This window comes from Phalangium opilio, unplaced genomic scaffold, assembly GCF_054372755.1.
Source record: "Phalangium opilio isolate 3A_F unplaced genomic scaffold, DU_Popi_V2 ptg000082l_1, whole genome shotgun sequence".
Lineage (NCBI taxonomy): Eukaryota > Metazoa > Arthropoda > Arachnida > Opiliones > Phalangiidae > Phalangium > Phalangium opilio.
This window is the reverse complement of record NW_028324189.1, coordinates 11,673,333-11,686,897: the sequence shown is the minus strand read 5'-3', so window position 1 is coordinate 11,686,897 and position 13,565 is coordinate 11,673,333. Positions and strand designations below refer to the sequence as shown.

At 36.4% G+C, this 13,565-nt stretch overlaps 3 protein-coding genes across 3 annotated transcripts; 2 read left to right on the top strand and 1 right to left on the bottom strand.

Moving 5' to 3' along the window:
• The first annotated feature begins 220 nt into the window (after window positions 1-220).
• LOC149651702 (leucine-rich melanocyte differentiation-associated protein-like) lies at window positions 221-4,271 on the top strand. Its single transcript, XM_089848760.1, has 8 exons — window positions 221-374; window positions 505-661; window positions 3,022-3,122; window positions 3,207-3,333; window positions 3,412-3,551; window positions 3,627-3,753; window positions 3,824-3,911; window positions 3,991-4,271. Exons 2-8 carry the CDS (start codon window positions 530-532, stop codon window positions 4,068-4,070), a joined length of 795 nt encoding a protein of 264 aa, XP_089704886.1. The 5' UTR covers window positions 221-374; window positions 505-529; the 3' UTR covers window positions 4,071-4,271.
• Window positions 4,272-6,026: 1,755 nt separating this feature from the next.
• On the bottom strand, window positions 6,027-7,800 carry LOC149651701 (uncharacterized). Its single transcript, XM_089848719.1, has 4 exons — window positions 7,293-7,800; window positions 7,006-7,213; window positions 6,636-6,946; window positions 6,027-6,577 (listed from the first exon to the last, which is right to left on the bottom strand). Exons 1-4 carry the CDS (start codon window positions 7,314-7,316, stop codon window positions 6,176-6,178), a joined length of 945 nt encoding a protein of 314 aa, XP_089704845.1. The 5' UTR covers window positions 7,317-7,800; the 3' UTR covers window positions 6,027-6,175.
• Window positions 7,801-8,345: 545 nt separating this feature from the next.
• spz (Spaetzle domain-containing protein) lies at window positions 8,346-12,213 on the top strand. The gene is made up of 4 exons (XM_089848720.1): window positions 8,346-9,664; window positions 10,741-10,958; window positions 11,061-11,288; window positions 11,900-12,213. Exons 1-4 carry the CDS (start codon window positions 9,635-9,637, stop codon window positions 12,141-12,143), a joined length of 720 nt encoding a protein of 239 aa, XP_089704846.1. The 5' UTR covers window positions 8,346-9,634; the 3' UTR covers window positions 12,144-12,213.
• Window positions 12,214-13,565: the final 1,352 nt, after the last annotated feature.

Here is a 13,565-nt window from a genome sequence, read left to right as displayed (position 1 = left end):
CTTCTGCTCCATCTGTAGTCTTTCTGGTATGACTATGGAATCACGTAACTAAATACATTTTTAATTGCTTAAAATTAAAATAATTAACAATAAATAACAGGGGATAATTTATTTTAAAATATAATTTAAAAATTAATATTTTTGTAGTTCATTATATTGCTACTAGATGCTACTAAAAGCCAACAAGATTGCGATATTGCGTTCGTGTCGTCTACTTCAAGTCAGTCGATTTTGTATCGTGAATTCGCGATAAAACGGTTTTCCACTTTTTTTGAACGATAAGAAATTATAATACGTTTATTGTATTATTTTCTTGAAGTGTTTTTAACCGAACAATAAGAAAAAGAGTTCCCAAACTCCAACTAACTTTGGAGGTAAGATATAAGAGTTTTTTTTAAATGCATATCAATTTTTTTTAAAGTTTGAAGGCCAAGGCTTAGGAATTTTTCATTGAATATTATCATTGGTTCTTTCTGCTTAGTTATAACGTTTAATTAATTCCAGGTGCAGATAATTACTTCTGCGGTATATGCCTAGAAATTTCGAGGTCTTTGGGTTCGATTTATTCAAGAATAAAGTTGGAATACTTGGAACACCAATATCAAACATGAATGGTGATGGTGATCATTTAGCTGGAAAATACACCTGGTACGAGAGACAGGTAAGCCAATTTTCCATTTTAATTGCGGTTGCATGAGTTTTGTGGAAATATTGCTAGTAGTATAAACACACACATATATACATATTATATTAAAATAATTAGAAGTACAGGTTAATTACCAAACAATATTATCAAGTTCTTATTAGTATTGAATGTTTAAATGCTAAAATCGGGATACTATGAATTTCTATTAGTCATCTTAAAGAAAATCTAGGATACCGTAGTTCCTGTAAAGTAATTGCCTTCATTCCCATATATGGCAACGTCATAAACCTCTATCTCTTACCTTAGTGATATCCCCCCCCTTCTGTGGGCAAATAGTATTCTCTATTACAAAGTTGCTCCCAACTTTGGGGATACACTGTTCACTCCCCCTCTCTACCGAATTTACTCTATTACACTTTATTTTACCCCAACTTTGTCAGACTTAGCGAACTATTTAGTGGATTAAAAGAGCTTGAGGAAAGCCACATTATATAAATTAATTTCCCAATTCTAAATGTTCAGGAAAACATCAGTTTAACCTTATCATTAACTGTCAAGCTTTTTTTATTTTATCATTTGAAATCTAATTTATTTCCCAACAAAAAAGTTGTTTATACCACCAGTTTAAAAGTACGTCGCAAAAAATCTCATTCCAATCTAATAGGGAACTCAAAATTTAGTATAAAAAAATTTTGTTCTATGAAAATATCGGCCTCTTTCTAAGATTATAACCCATATAAGTGTATCTTTAATATTAACAATCCCTAACCAAAACAAATCACTCAGTAACGCTGCTCCAAAATATTAATAAACAAGAAAAAACATAGAAGGTTTTAGTAGCAAATTGATATATTTAGAACTGAGGGGGGAGGAGGGTAACATTCCCTTCAATTCAAAATCACATGATGAAACCAAGAAGCGATATCTAGTTTACTAGGGAGAAGGTATAAGATGCCTAAGTATTCGCCCGCCATATTCCCAGTCCCCCTTTCAAAATACAGGGGGGGGGGGACGTAAAAGGAAGCCGGGCTATTTCGCCTCTCCTCAGTCGGAAAATATGACTGTAATTTTCGTCATTCGCGTCGCGCTGACGTGAGTTTTCAAGAACCAATAAGATGCTGGCTGGTTGTAATTTAGAGGCGGGGATTAACTCCGGACCTACTATACGTTTGGACTGGAGATAAAGCTAGAAATGTGGCGAATTTATACCTTCTCCCTAGTAAACTAGATATAGCTTCTTGATGAAACTAAATCCCAAAAATTAAAAAAACATTCCAATCTGCGGAAAAGAATTAAAACCTTGGACATGTGACAGCAAATTATTATTATAAATTACTAAAAATACAGTATCCAAAAAATCCAGTTTTTGGCTGCCATGTTAGGTTTCCAAATGAGCTAGTTGAAATTCGAAATTCTGAAGGTTGTTTTTGAACCTGCCTAGTTTGTAACTACAGTATCAGTCTTTATATAAAAGAAAATGGCTTTTGCAGGGACGAGTTTTAATCTAGTATTAGATTAAAGAACTGGTTTCAATTTACCAAAAGGTTTTACCTTTCCAAGTTACGAAAAAATTGAAAACTAAAACTTAGCTTAGGGACACTTTTTAACGGATGAACTTACTTGAATATTTATAAAAGTTTTTTTAAAAAAAATGAAGTAAAATAAGATCAAGAATAATACTTCTACAAAAGCACGTGAGTTTTCTGAGGACAAAATTTCTAGATTTTTCCTATACTCCCCAAACACACGGTATTTCTCGAGGGCTTAAGTTTTAACTTATTTGACAAACTGGACAATGTCGGGAAAGGGTGACGAAGTTCTCGGTATTGTGGAATATCCTGACGGTCAGTTGGAAACTGAGCCTGACGATGAGGCGTTTAAGTCATTTATGACTTCGACTCCAGCCATTCAATTATGTATAGTGACATTGAAAAAATCTGATAGTCCCGCTATAACTAGAGAGGTAATTAGATAAAGATTTTTTCTTCTTGCATATATTTCATTTTTAGCTATAGACTAGCTCCTTTAGCCTCAGGGGTTTTGGAGGTTTCGTGGCTCTAGTTGTTAGAATACATGACGCTGGCTTAAAAAAGGCTGTGGTTTTTTTCTTTGCCATATTTTTGAAGAGCGTTCTTTGTCCGTGGGTAATAGTGTCTGATTCTGTTGCGTGACAGACGCCATTAGAGGGGTTAACATTTATTAAGCAGAACAACGTCATGTCGTGTAATTTACCACGTGACAATGGAATGGAATGGTGTTCTCTTCTTCCATAACATAACCATGTACTATTTTCCACGGATACCCTATCCCTTTAAATTATTACCCATAAAGTTATCGTGGAGTTTTGTCAAACGCGGTAATTGGTTGTATTACAGTTGTCCTACATTGGCCAAGATTGCTTTCGTTTACCCTCGGTACTTGCGCGGTCGTACGGACATCAAACCAGGAGATTAGACCTAAGTTTCAACAATTTAAAGTAAGTGTCAAGTCCTTATTATATAATAGACGAACGGACATCGCACCCTTCAGAAGGTTAAAAATATAAAATACCCCTTTAAAGAACTCTAGATGGACTCGAAAATTTTACTGTTCTTGAGGAGTTGGTTTTAGATAACAATAGCTTAACGGACGAGGTCACTTTCCCTTATAACGCCAATCTACACACGTTATCGTTGAATAAAAACAACGTAAGATTGACCAGTATTTTTTATGGCTGACGAATTAGGCCAGTTAGTTTTAATTGGACACTTAATGTATAATTATAGTTGGATGACTTAGACAGATTACTTAACCAACTCGCTAAAAGTTACCCAAATTTATCGTATTTGAGCATATTAGGAAATCCCGCGTGTCCCGATCAGTTGTCGTGTTTGGAAAAAGATGAAGATGATTATCAAAGATATAGGTGAAGTACTTGTATTGTTGATAGACTTAGACCTCAGTACTTGGAAAATTATTAAACCCAACAAATTTCTATTAGGTACCACGTTTTATACATTCTTCCGAAACTAAACTTCTTAGATTTTAAACTAGTCAAAAATTCAGAACGTAGTGAAGCCCAAAGAATTGGAGCTTTTGTTAAAGTAGTTAGACCAGAACCGCGAGATGTAAGTACTTATACTTAGATTATGATTGGTCCCTGCGGTTTAACGTCACAGATTCCCTAATTTATGATAGGCTAACGATGAAGTCGACGAAGACGTTATTGACGTTGCACGGTTTAATCCTTTACCCGATTCGACAACTTTAGAGGGTAGTCATAAAGGTTAGCCTAACATTATTTTATTTTAATTAAAATGTTAAGTATAGTAGTTTGACATGAATATTGTACTTATTTTTATTAGGTGCTTTTGGCGTGCTTAAGTACAAATATTCTGGTAAACATTCAGAGGGTAATAGGTTCATTAGAAATAATGAACTTTAAACACGTTTTCCAAAAACAAAATATATTATTTTTTAAATTTAAAATTTTGATAAAATCAAAAAAAATGGAATTCAATGGTACATGCCTTAGATAACAAAAAATATAATATGACATGTAAATAATAATTTTTTTAATTGACATATGATCTTACTAATACCGTGTAATTACATTGTAATTGTAATTAAAAGTATTTTAGATAAACTCTGTTTTATTTCTTTGGAATTATTCTATGACGGTTTCGAAGTAAATTTTAATCCCGTTTTGATATTTTTAAACTTCAGAAACGAGGATTAACTCTCTTGTATTGATATACTGTCACTAAGCGGAAATAATCTGTCTTTGCCACTACTTTCTTTTACCGTTTTTTATTTCTGGAAGTTGATAAGGCAAACTCGCGAGGGGCTGTTCACTGTTGAAGTATTAATTTATTACCAGAAATAGGATGAGACTAGAAGTAAAAAAGCTCTAGCATTGGTAATAGATCCTGGCACTAGTGAACAAATTTGAGGATTTTATGCCGCTTCCATCGCGCCTACACTAGAGAGAAAAAAATTGGTCGCGTTCCAAAAATATTTCCTACCCCCTTCCCCTCAACCTAAAGCCGCGGAACACGGACGCCGGTGCTTGAATCTAGTTCGGTCGTCTACCGCCACGAGCGTCTCACGTTTTGGAGGGAAAATTCAGAAACCGCTACCAGAGGGCCAACCGTTCTTGTGTTATCAAGAATATTCACTTTCGCCAAGTGAAGAATTTGGTTACCTCAATACTTCTAGTCCCTTATCCTACTTCTGTTAATACTTATTAGATAACTGCGAGGTTTTCTAAGAGTGATTACCCCCTCGGTCGATCTACTGTACTGGATGGTCTTTCACAGTGTTTTGAACCAAATACGTGCCGCTCCTTTTCAATTTCGACTTCGAGTTATTGAATTTCGAAGAAGTAGGTACAGAAGCTATTTACTATCAATAAAAATGCCAAATGTTTGGATAAATTCTCAGGACTACTTATGTATCGTTTGAGCGACTTGGTACGCGCAACTTTCGCTCGTTATAGGATATATTTGTGTAGAATAGAATCATAAGTTTATAAGATATGTTACCGACCATAAGTTTGTCACTGGTTATAAACTGGAGCTTGTCATGAAGTGAATGAGGTAGGTCATAGATTCTCGTAAAGCGAGGTACGCCTGGTGAGGCTCTGTCAAAGGCTTAGTACAGACTAAATAGTACCTAGATGGAAGTCCTGCAAAATTAACCACCGAGTGTAGGACTTCAATTCTCGCTTCCGTCGTTCTCGAACTAGCTCTCTCTCAGTAAGTCTCTAGCATTACGAAATATAGGAAGAGTCATACTTATGGAACATATCACTTATAAACTTATGATAACATACATAGAATTTGTAACAGAAACAAGGGTCTAAAAGACTATATTTTTTAGATCAAAGACATGTCAAAGATAGGCTTAAGTTAAAACTCTAGACACATCCGAAAACTCACATCGCGCAAGTTCAGATTTCTTAAGTTCGAAGTCAGAGAGTGAATCAAAACTTCTTTTAAAACTTAAGCCTAATGCAGTATAGAATTTCACATTTCTTTTTTTCAACTATAAGACTCTTATTTATTGCACAAACAAACATTTTTCGCTGAAATTTACTAGAGCGTAACGCAAAATGTCGTCTTACTTTCGGGTTTTTAACTTTTTCAATATAAATAAACTCTATTTATTTATTTAAAGGGAAAGTTAAGGAGGAAAATAAGTATATAGGCCTAACTATGATGGCATTCTATTAGCACTTTCAAACGCCAAAACGGAAGTGAAATTACCCAAAATTTTCACGGTGATTGTTAAGAATACGTAAAAATACTTTTTAAGTAAATTTATTTAGTTAATTAATATAAATCACACTTCTTAATACAATAAATATTAAATAACATCTTATATTAATATTATTAATTCGATAACAGTAAATAGGGTAGGTACTTGTTAGGTAAGAGATACGGTAGATTTATAAACCTGGGTGGCACGACAAGGACTAATTAGTATTATTCTAAATAGAATCATAATAGATGAAGCTGAAAAAAAAAAACTCTACAAAAGTTTAGACATTCATTTCAAATCGGTTAAATCCGTCGCTAAAGAATGCACCACCGCGGTTTCGGGAACTGATGGCTGCGCGAAGAGATAAACTTGATCGGAATAACCTCCGTGATGGCCGCCGTGACCTCCATGACCACCGTGACCTCCGTGGCCGTGAGAGCTGTGATGACCATGGTCATGGTGAGAACCATCCTCCCAATGTTTGTGATGATGTCCACCGTGCTTTTTATGATCATGATGACCGTGGTAGTGTTTGCCTCCTTCGTGGTGATCATCACCGTGATGTTTCTTCCAGTGTCCCGCACCGTGCTTGCCATGGTGATCAGCGTGGTGTTTATGGGCGTGGTATTTCTTTCCGTGATCAGCCTTTTCGTATTTGCCTCCGTGGTGATCCCAGTGTTTGTGATGATCCTGTAAAAGGATGATTGGTTTAAATTGATTAACTATTCACTATGTCATCGTAGATTACCTTGTGGTGCTTATGGTAATCTCCTTCCCTGAAGATATCGTGATGAGTTTCGTGATCACCGTGTTCAATTTTATGGTAAGATTTCTTGAAACCGTGTTTCTTATGGCCCTTGTCGTGGAAATGGTGCTTTCCTTCCTTCCCCTTTTCGTGTCCTTCCCCTCCAAAATGCTTCTTAAAATGATGACCGTGATGGTCGTGCCCGTGTTTAGAAGATCCGTGTTTATGTCCTCCATGTTCGTCAAAGTGGTGACCGCCATGTTTGTGGTCATGATGACCTCCAAACTTTTTCCAGTGTCCATGATGGTGATCACCTATGCGAATTGAGGCAGGTATGAGAAATAAGGGGTAAACTGTGGAAACTAAAACATACCGTGCTTGTGACCACCTCCCCATTCGCCATGTTCACCTCCATGACCGTGTTTGTGACCGTGATGGCCGTGACTTTCGTGTCCATGATGGTGGTGATGATCATGATGAGATTCGGCTACTTGCAGGTCAGTACCTTCTCGTTCAATTCCATCGTCTTGTTTTTGCGCTGAAGTTAGGGCGAATGCTGTCAGGCATAATAATGCCAGACCCTACAGATAGTGAAATGTCACGCTGTTAAAGTAACCTCTTCGACACGTAGTAGCAAACGTATCCTTTCTGATAACTTACCATGGGCCGTAATGAACACGCCATATTTACTTGAGACACAAATGTACCAATATCCGTTTTCAATTGCCTCTCTCTTGTTTAGTAAGAGAGGTATTGAAGACTTGGATGTTTCGAAAGCGAATGATACTTTTCAGAAAGATGCTAGCCCCTTAAATACTCCCAATCGGATATGAAGTTAAGTAAAAACGGACATAATTTTCAAAGAAAATTTACAAGACAAAAAAAACAGTTGAAATAAAACCGTAACAAATAGTTCCGTTGGTTTTTTCTTGTAGGGGTAGGCCTCCACTACAATGTATTGTGGGTAATAGTAAGAAATACGTCAAAACTTAACGCCCTAGCACTTAGAATCGCTTGGTAGTGCTAGTCTAGTTTTTGCTTCTTAACCACTAAGACTAACACAGACCGGCGGAAATTCAACTTTTTAAAAAAACTTGACACTTCCTACAGGTATAGTTTTCTTGTAATGGTATTTTAATTTTTGTCTTTCGGTTATGTAATGTCTTGGTATATGGTACCGCTGTTAGATTCAATTATCTTTTAGCCATCCAAGTAATATTATGGGCAATCACCGGACAATCTAGGCTACGGGGTCAGATCGTCACTAAACCTCTAATAAGCTAGGAGGTTTTTTTACTTGATTGACCTTTTTATCAAAAGTAATTTTTGATTTTCTCCGTCTCCTCCCTAACTTTCGGATTCGCATCATTGCTTATAAGGCGTGTGGCTCTATTAAACGTTAATTGGAGACGAAATGATTATTTTATCTCAAAGAGATACTTAAATCTACAAACCCGAAATAAACATTGGTTAAATTCCATTTCCTTTGGAACATTTTACCCTTAATCCCATTTTTGACTCTCAGCTACAGGAATTAACTCTCTGCTACTCTCATGAACTCTCGGGTGCACTCGTGAATTCGCGGGTGCACTCGTGAACTCTCGGGTGCACTCAATAACTCTCGGCGACACTCATTAACTCTAGGCTGCACTCACTAACTCTCGGTTGCACTCATTAACTCTCCGCTGCACTCATTAATATCTCATCTACACTCAATAGCTCATCTACACTCATTAATATCTCATCTACACTCATTAATATCTCATCTACACTCATTAATATCTCATCTACACTCATTAATATCTCATCTACACTCATTAATATCTCAGCTACACTCATTAATATCTCAGCTACACTCATTAATATCTCAGCTACACTCATTAATATCTCAGCTACACTCATTAATATCTCAGCTGCACTCATTAATATCTCAGCTGCACTCATTAATATCTCAGCTGCACTCATTAACTCTCAGCTGCACTCATTAACTCTGATCTACACTCATTAACTCTGATCTACACTCATTAACTCTCAGCTACACTCATTAACCCTCATCTACACTCATTAACCCTCAGCTACACTCATAAACTCTCGGCTACACCCATTAACTCTCGGCTACACCCATTAACTCTCGGCTACACCCATTAACTCTCGGCTACACCCATTAACTCTCGGCTACACCCATTAACCCTCGTCTACATCCATTAACCCTCGGCTACACCCATTAACCCTCGGCTACACCCATTAACCCTCGGCTACACCCATTAGCCCTCGGCTACACCCATTAACCCTCGGCTACACCCATTAACTCTCGGCTGCACTCATGAACTCTCAGCTGCACTCATGAACTCTCGGCTGCACTCATGAACTCTCAGCTGCACTCATGAACTCCCGGCTACACTCATTAACTCCCGGCTACACTCATTAACTCCCGACTACACTCATTAACTCCGGCTACACTCATTAATTCTTGGCAACACTCATTTATTATCAGTCAACGGTTTTCAGTTGCTCGTGCGAAGTGTTTATACAAATTTCGAAATTTGTGGATGAACAAACAGTCTAGGCCTAGAAGTTTCCAAAAACCGAAAAATAGTAGTGTTTAAAGGAAGCGTAAGTCAAATAAGACAAGAGATAAAAGTGTGATTATCTCCCTAGGGCTGTAAATAGCTGATTCTTAAATGGGGAGGGTGAAAATTAAATCTTATCATTCGGGAAGAACAGGCTATTCTGATGGTCCTCCTGTCTTGTGGTGGTGGTGTTTTTCTTATATATTTCGGTTTTTTTCTTTCTTAATTTACAAGTCGACCTTGAAGAAGTTTGCTCTATGAATACGTCACAGTTACACGTGATACAACCTGTAAAATTCATCCCAGTCCGCCAAGCTTTGATGACCTAAAATTTAAACCTTCATAGCGCGCGGTTCTTACAGAGACTGCACTAACAAACCCAATAATACATCAAACCCTCTTAAGCCATTGGTTTTTTTAAAACTAATTACAATGTTGACCGTAACCAAGCTACTTCACGTGGTAAGTGAAATACATCTCTTAATTATTATTATTATTATATACATTTAGAAATATTATCGGTTAAAATATTATTTATGAAATAGGTTTGGGGGATATGTGTTACCAGGGTCTTACTTATATTTCCATTTGACATTGACACACTAAGAACTAAAGGTGCTTGACCTTTTTTTTTGACAGCATTTGCCTAAAGCGTTGTTTTAAATCAAGCCGGTTAATGAACTTACTAGAATCGTTTAGCCTCTCAGATGTGACCTTGTTTTAAAATTAAAATTATTATTATTATTTAAAAAAATAAAAAATGCGGATTATGTTTTAGTGAAATTGCGTAACCATTTATAATTTATAAAAGAAACGCAGTCCTTAATTAACAGATAATTCCTTATAGAGTTTTTAGAACCCTTTTAAGACTGCAAATGCCGTCAGTAGGTGTGTGATCCTACTCTCTAATTTAAGTTTATAATATAATCAAGGACTTTAGCACGGTTGAAATACGCGAAAGATTATCCATCCAATTCAATTGTTTAATTTTTTTTTAACACGAAGGTTGTATTTTTCATCTTCAAAATTTTATTAAATTTTTATAAACAGTCATATTTACATGACGTAATTCTATATGCGTGGGCGATTCTGGGATTTTTCCAAATGCTAGAAAATCTAGGCCTAAAAGTAATTAGCGTTCTTGCGTAATAATGTGTATGTAGCTAATTTATTCCTATGAAAAACGACACGAAAATTGTGAAACTATAATTATAAAGGAAGTGTCACTATAAAGATTCCCGCGTCTGACGTCAGATAACTCTTGTCACTCTAACTGGTGACAGGTTGTAAAAAACGTGGTCTCCTTCAGATATATCGGAAAATGTTTGAATGCTAAGTCAGTTAATTTAATGTACTTAGGCTCAATATGATTGCAATTGAAATGAAATTGGTATATATTGCCTTTGAAATATATTGAGTTCTGTTTTAATTAGATTACAGTTGGTAATTTATCGTATATACATAAATGTTTGAAACATTGGGTTTTTCTAGAGCAAATATTGAACATCTTTTATGGATTGTTTGTGGTATAATTTCAGGCATGGCTACTAGTCTGCTATCTTTGGGTTGAGGGTTCGCCTTTGGACCGCCCCGTTGTGTACCCCGGTTATCGTAATGGTACCAATAGAGACGGGGTTATGTTTCCCAATAGCGGAAATCGAAAACTAGAACCGCAACTTGACGATAATGGTAATCCAATATGCGTTAAGTCTTCATCGTCGGATACTTATTGCGAAAGTGTTCCCAACTACCCCGCGTTCGTAAGATTATTTTAAACTGTATTTGTTTATGTCCTTTACGAGTTAATTCCCTTCCGGAATACGTCTGACGTGAGTTTTGTTTCTTAATGTACCTTTAGGGTTCGTAAACTGATGACGTATAGCCCCAAGGAGTTTCAAAATATGTTCGGATTTAAAGGTATTAGTACAAGAAGGACCATCTCTAATGATGACTTGTCCGAGGAAGCGCTCTGTGACACGAGGTCACCCGTCATTTTCCCTAAAGTAGCTAAGAACGAGGAAAATAAATGGAGATACGTCATAAATGACATCGACTACGTACAAGCTGTGGTTACTGAACAATGCACGTAAGTTGAGCACTCATTTAAGCCTAAATTTCTGATAGTCCCTCAAGGTGGTTAAGACGAAATATCTGATAGCCCCTCAAGGTCGTTAAGCCTAAATATCTGATAGACCCTCAAGGTCGTTAAGCTGATAGCCCCTCAAGGTCGTTAAGCTGATAGCCCCTCAAGGTCGTTAAGCCTAAATATCTGACAGTCCCTCAAGGCCGTTAAGCCTAAATATCTGACAGTCTATCAAGGTCGTTAAGCCTAAATATCTGACAGTCTATCAAGGTCGTTAAGCCTAAATATCTGACAGTCCCTCAAGGTCGTTAAGCCTAAATATCTGACAGTCCCTCAAGGTCGTTAAGCCTAAATATCTGACAGTCCCTCAAGGTCGTTAAGCCTAAATATTTGACAGTCCCTCAAGGTCGTGAAGCCTAAATATCTGACAGTCTATCAAGGTCGTTAAGCCCAAATATCTGACAGTCCCTCAAGGTCGTTAAGCCTAAATATCTGACAGTCCCTCAAGGTCGTTAAGCCTAAATATCTGACTGTCCCTCAAGGTCGTTAAGCCTAAATATCTGAGAGTCCCTCAAGGTCGTTAATCTTCTTGTGATTGTCTCAACCTTTACCAGAAATACAGGTAGCGCCTGCGCCTACGTCCAGGACAACCTTCCAACTGGATACACGTCAATTTGCAAACAACGATTTGGATACAAGAAGTTAGTGGCCATACACCCTGAGGAAACTAAAATGTATTCGGACTCATTCAGGTTCCCTTCCTGTTGTAATTGTTACGTCAAAACGCCTTTTAACGCCCGAACCGGAAGACGTCCTAATGCTGGCACTTCACCAGCAAGGAGAAGAAACCAAAAATAATGTCTTTGTAATTCTTTTAATTTGTAATGTATTAATTTTACGAAACCAAAATAAATGGTTTTGTACGAAATTTCGGACAATTTAAGCGATAGGAAATAGACCAAAAATAGGCGTAACTCCCATGGCATCAAACGTTCTAAAACGCGACGTCGGGCAAAGGTCGAACTTTTACAGCTACGCCCCCCCCCCTCGTAGTGACTCATTCCTTTGGCAACAGCTAATGAGTAAGCCACGTCTTCATTTCTTTGGTTTGGCAACGTTGGTGAATATTTGCACGATCTTCTTTGCTTTTCAACCGTTTTTGCGTTAATATTAATAGTTTCGGACAATTATACAATCGAGAAAGGATTTTTTATAAATAATTCAATCGGGATATTGTAATATTTAATGTGATTTTATACGCGATTAAATTAGATATAATTTTTACCAACGCGGTAAGCCATTGCTAGTAGCGACGGCTGATGGATTTTATCTACGTGAGTATTAAAATAACGCAAGAATTAACCAGGAATCAACTTTATTCAACGGAGATTCATAACGATTTCAATAATTTTTGTGAGTCCTTAATTATGGCCAGCAAAGTATTGCACCACGTTTTAAATGCCAATTAATTTAACAAATTGCCATCGATTTTAATTAGCATAGGTTATTACGTAAATTAAATATAATTAAATGAAATTAGCATTCCTAATTATCACAAATTTAAATTGCACGAGGATTATTTTCTTAAACTTGTAGAAGTGACACGTGGAATTCTTAGTATTTTTTTTTTTTGTTTGAGGACAACATGCATGGCCCAAGCGTCGCGCGCTTATTTAAGTACCAGCCCATACCGCACCTAACACAGTGGTGATTGGAGTAATATTCCTGGTGTCATCTCTATAATTTAATGGTAGTAACTATATCAAATCACTATTGGTATAAAGATTATTAATTAGTTATATTGGTGGGTTTATATTAGTTTAGCGATAACTTCAACAAGTATAGATAGGATGGTTGGATTACAGAGGAACCTTAATTATTTAAATTTGGCATAAAAATATGTGATTAAATATTAATTATGTTTTGACTTTAAGTAACATATGCAAGCTAATGGAAATTCAAAATGATCAATAAGTATTTCTTTAAATTTGTCGTCGTATGATAGCATTAGTAAAGAGAAGTATTTCTGTCTGCAAGCTGTACTGTAGCCACGGCTTAAGTGTCCATCAATTACCAGGCAGCTTTCGTTGGGGTTTCTGTAACGAAATTAAAACATTGAAGCTTTTATAATAGTATTATAATAGTTAGTATCAAGTATATGGTATTAGTTTGTAGGATTGAAAACTATGTGTGGGTTTACACTAAACTAGTAGCCTAAATGGGACCAATGTTTCCCGAACAAGAATTTAAAAACATCGTTTGAAATATGAGAACTTTTTT

What these genes read in the sequence shown, in the direction of transcription:
- LOC149651702 (XM_089848760.1), top strand. Translation starts at nt 530, where the DNA reads ATGCCTAGAAATTTCGAGGTCTTTGGGTTCGATTTATTCAAGAATAAA. An exon ending in CTAAGTTTCAACAATTTAAA is followed by an intron (nt 3,123 to 3,206) that starts GTAAGTGTCAAG and finishes ACCCCTTTAAAG; the next exon opens with AACTCTAGATGGACTCGAAA. An exon ending in TTAGACCAGAACCGCGAGAT is followed by an intron (nt 3,754 to 3,823) that starts GTAAGTACTTAT and finishes AATTTATGATAG; the next exon opens with GCTAACGATGAAGTCGACGA.
- LOC149651701 (XM_089848719.1), bottom strand. Translation starts at nt 7,316, where the DNA reads ATGGCGTGTTCATTACGGCCCATG. An exon ending in CGTGTTCATTACGGCCCATG is followed by an intron (nt 7,214 to 7,292) that starts GTAAGTTATCAG and finishes CACTATCTGTAG; the next exon opens with GGTCTGGCATTATTATGCCT. An exon ending in ATTACCATAAGCACCACAAG is followed by an intron (nt 6,578 to 6,635) that starts GTAATCTACGAT and finishes ATCCTTTTACAG; the next exon opens with GATCATCACAAACACTGGGA.
- spz (XM_089848720.1), top strand. Translation starts at nt 9,635, where the DNA reads ATGTTGACCGTAACCAAGCTACTTCACGTG. An exon ending in TAACCAAGCTACTTCACGTG is followed by an intron (nt 9,665 to 10,740) that starts GTAAGTGAAATA and finishes GTATAATTTCAG; the next exon opens with GCATGGCTACTAGTCTGCTA. An exon ending in GTGGTTACTGAACAATGCAC is followed by an intron (nt 11,289 to 11,899) that starts GTAAGTTGAGCA and finishes AACCTTTACCAG; the next exon opens with AAATACAGGTAGCGCCTGCG.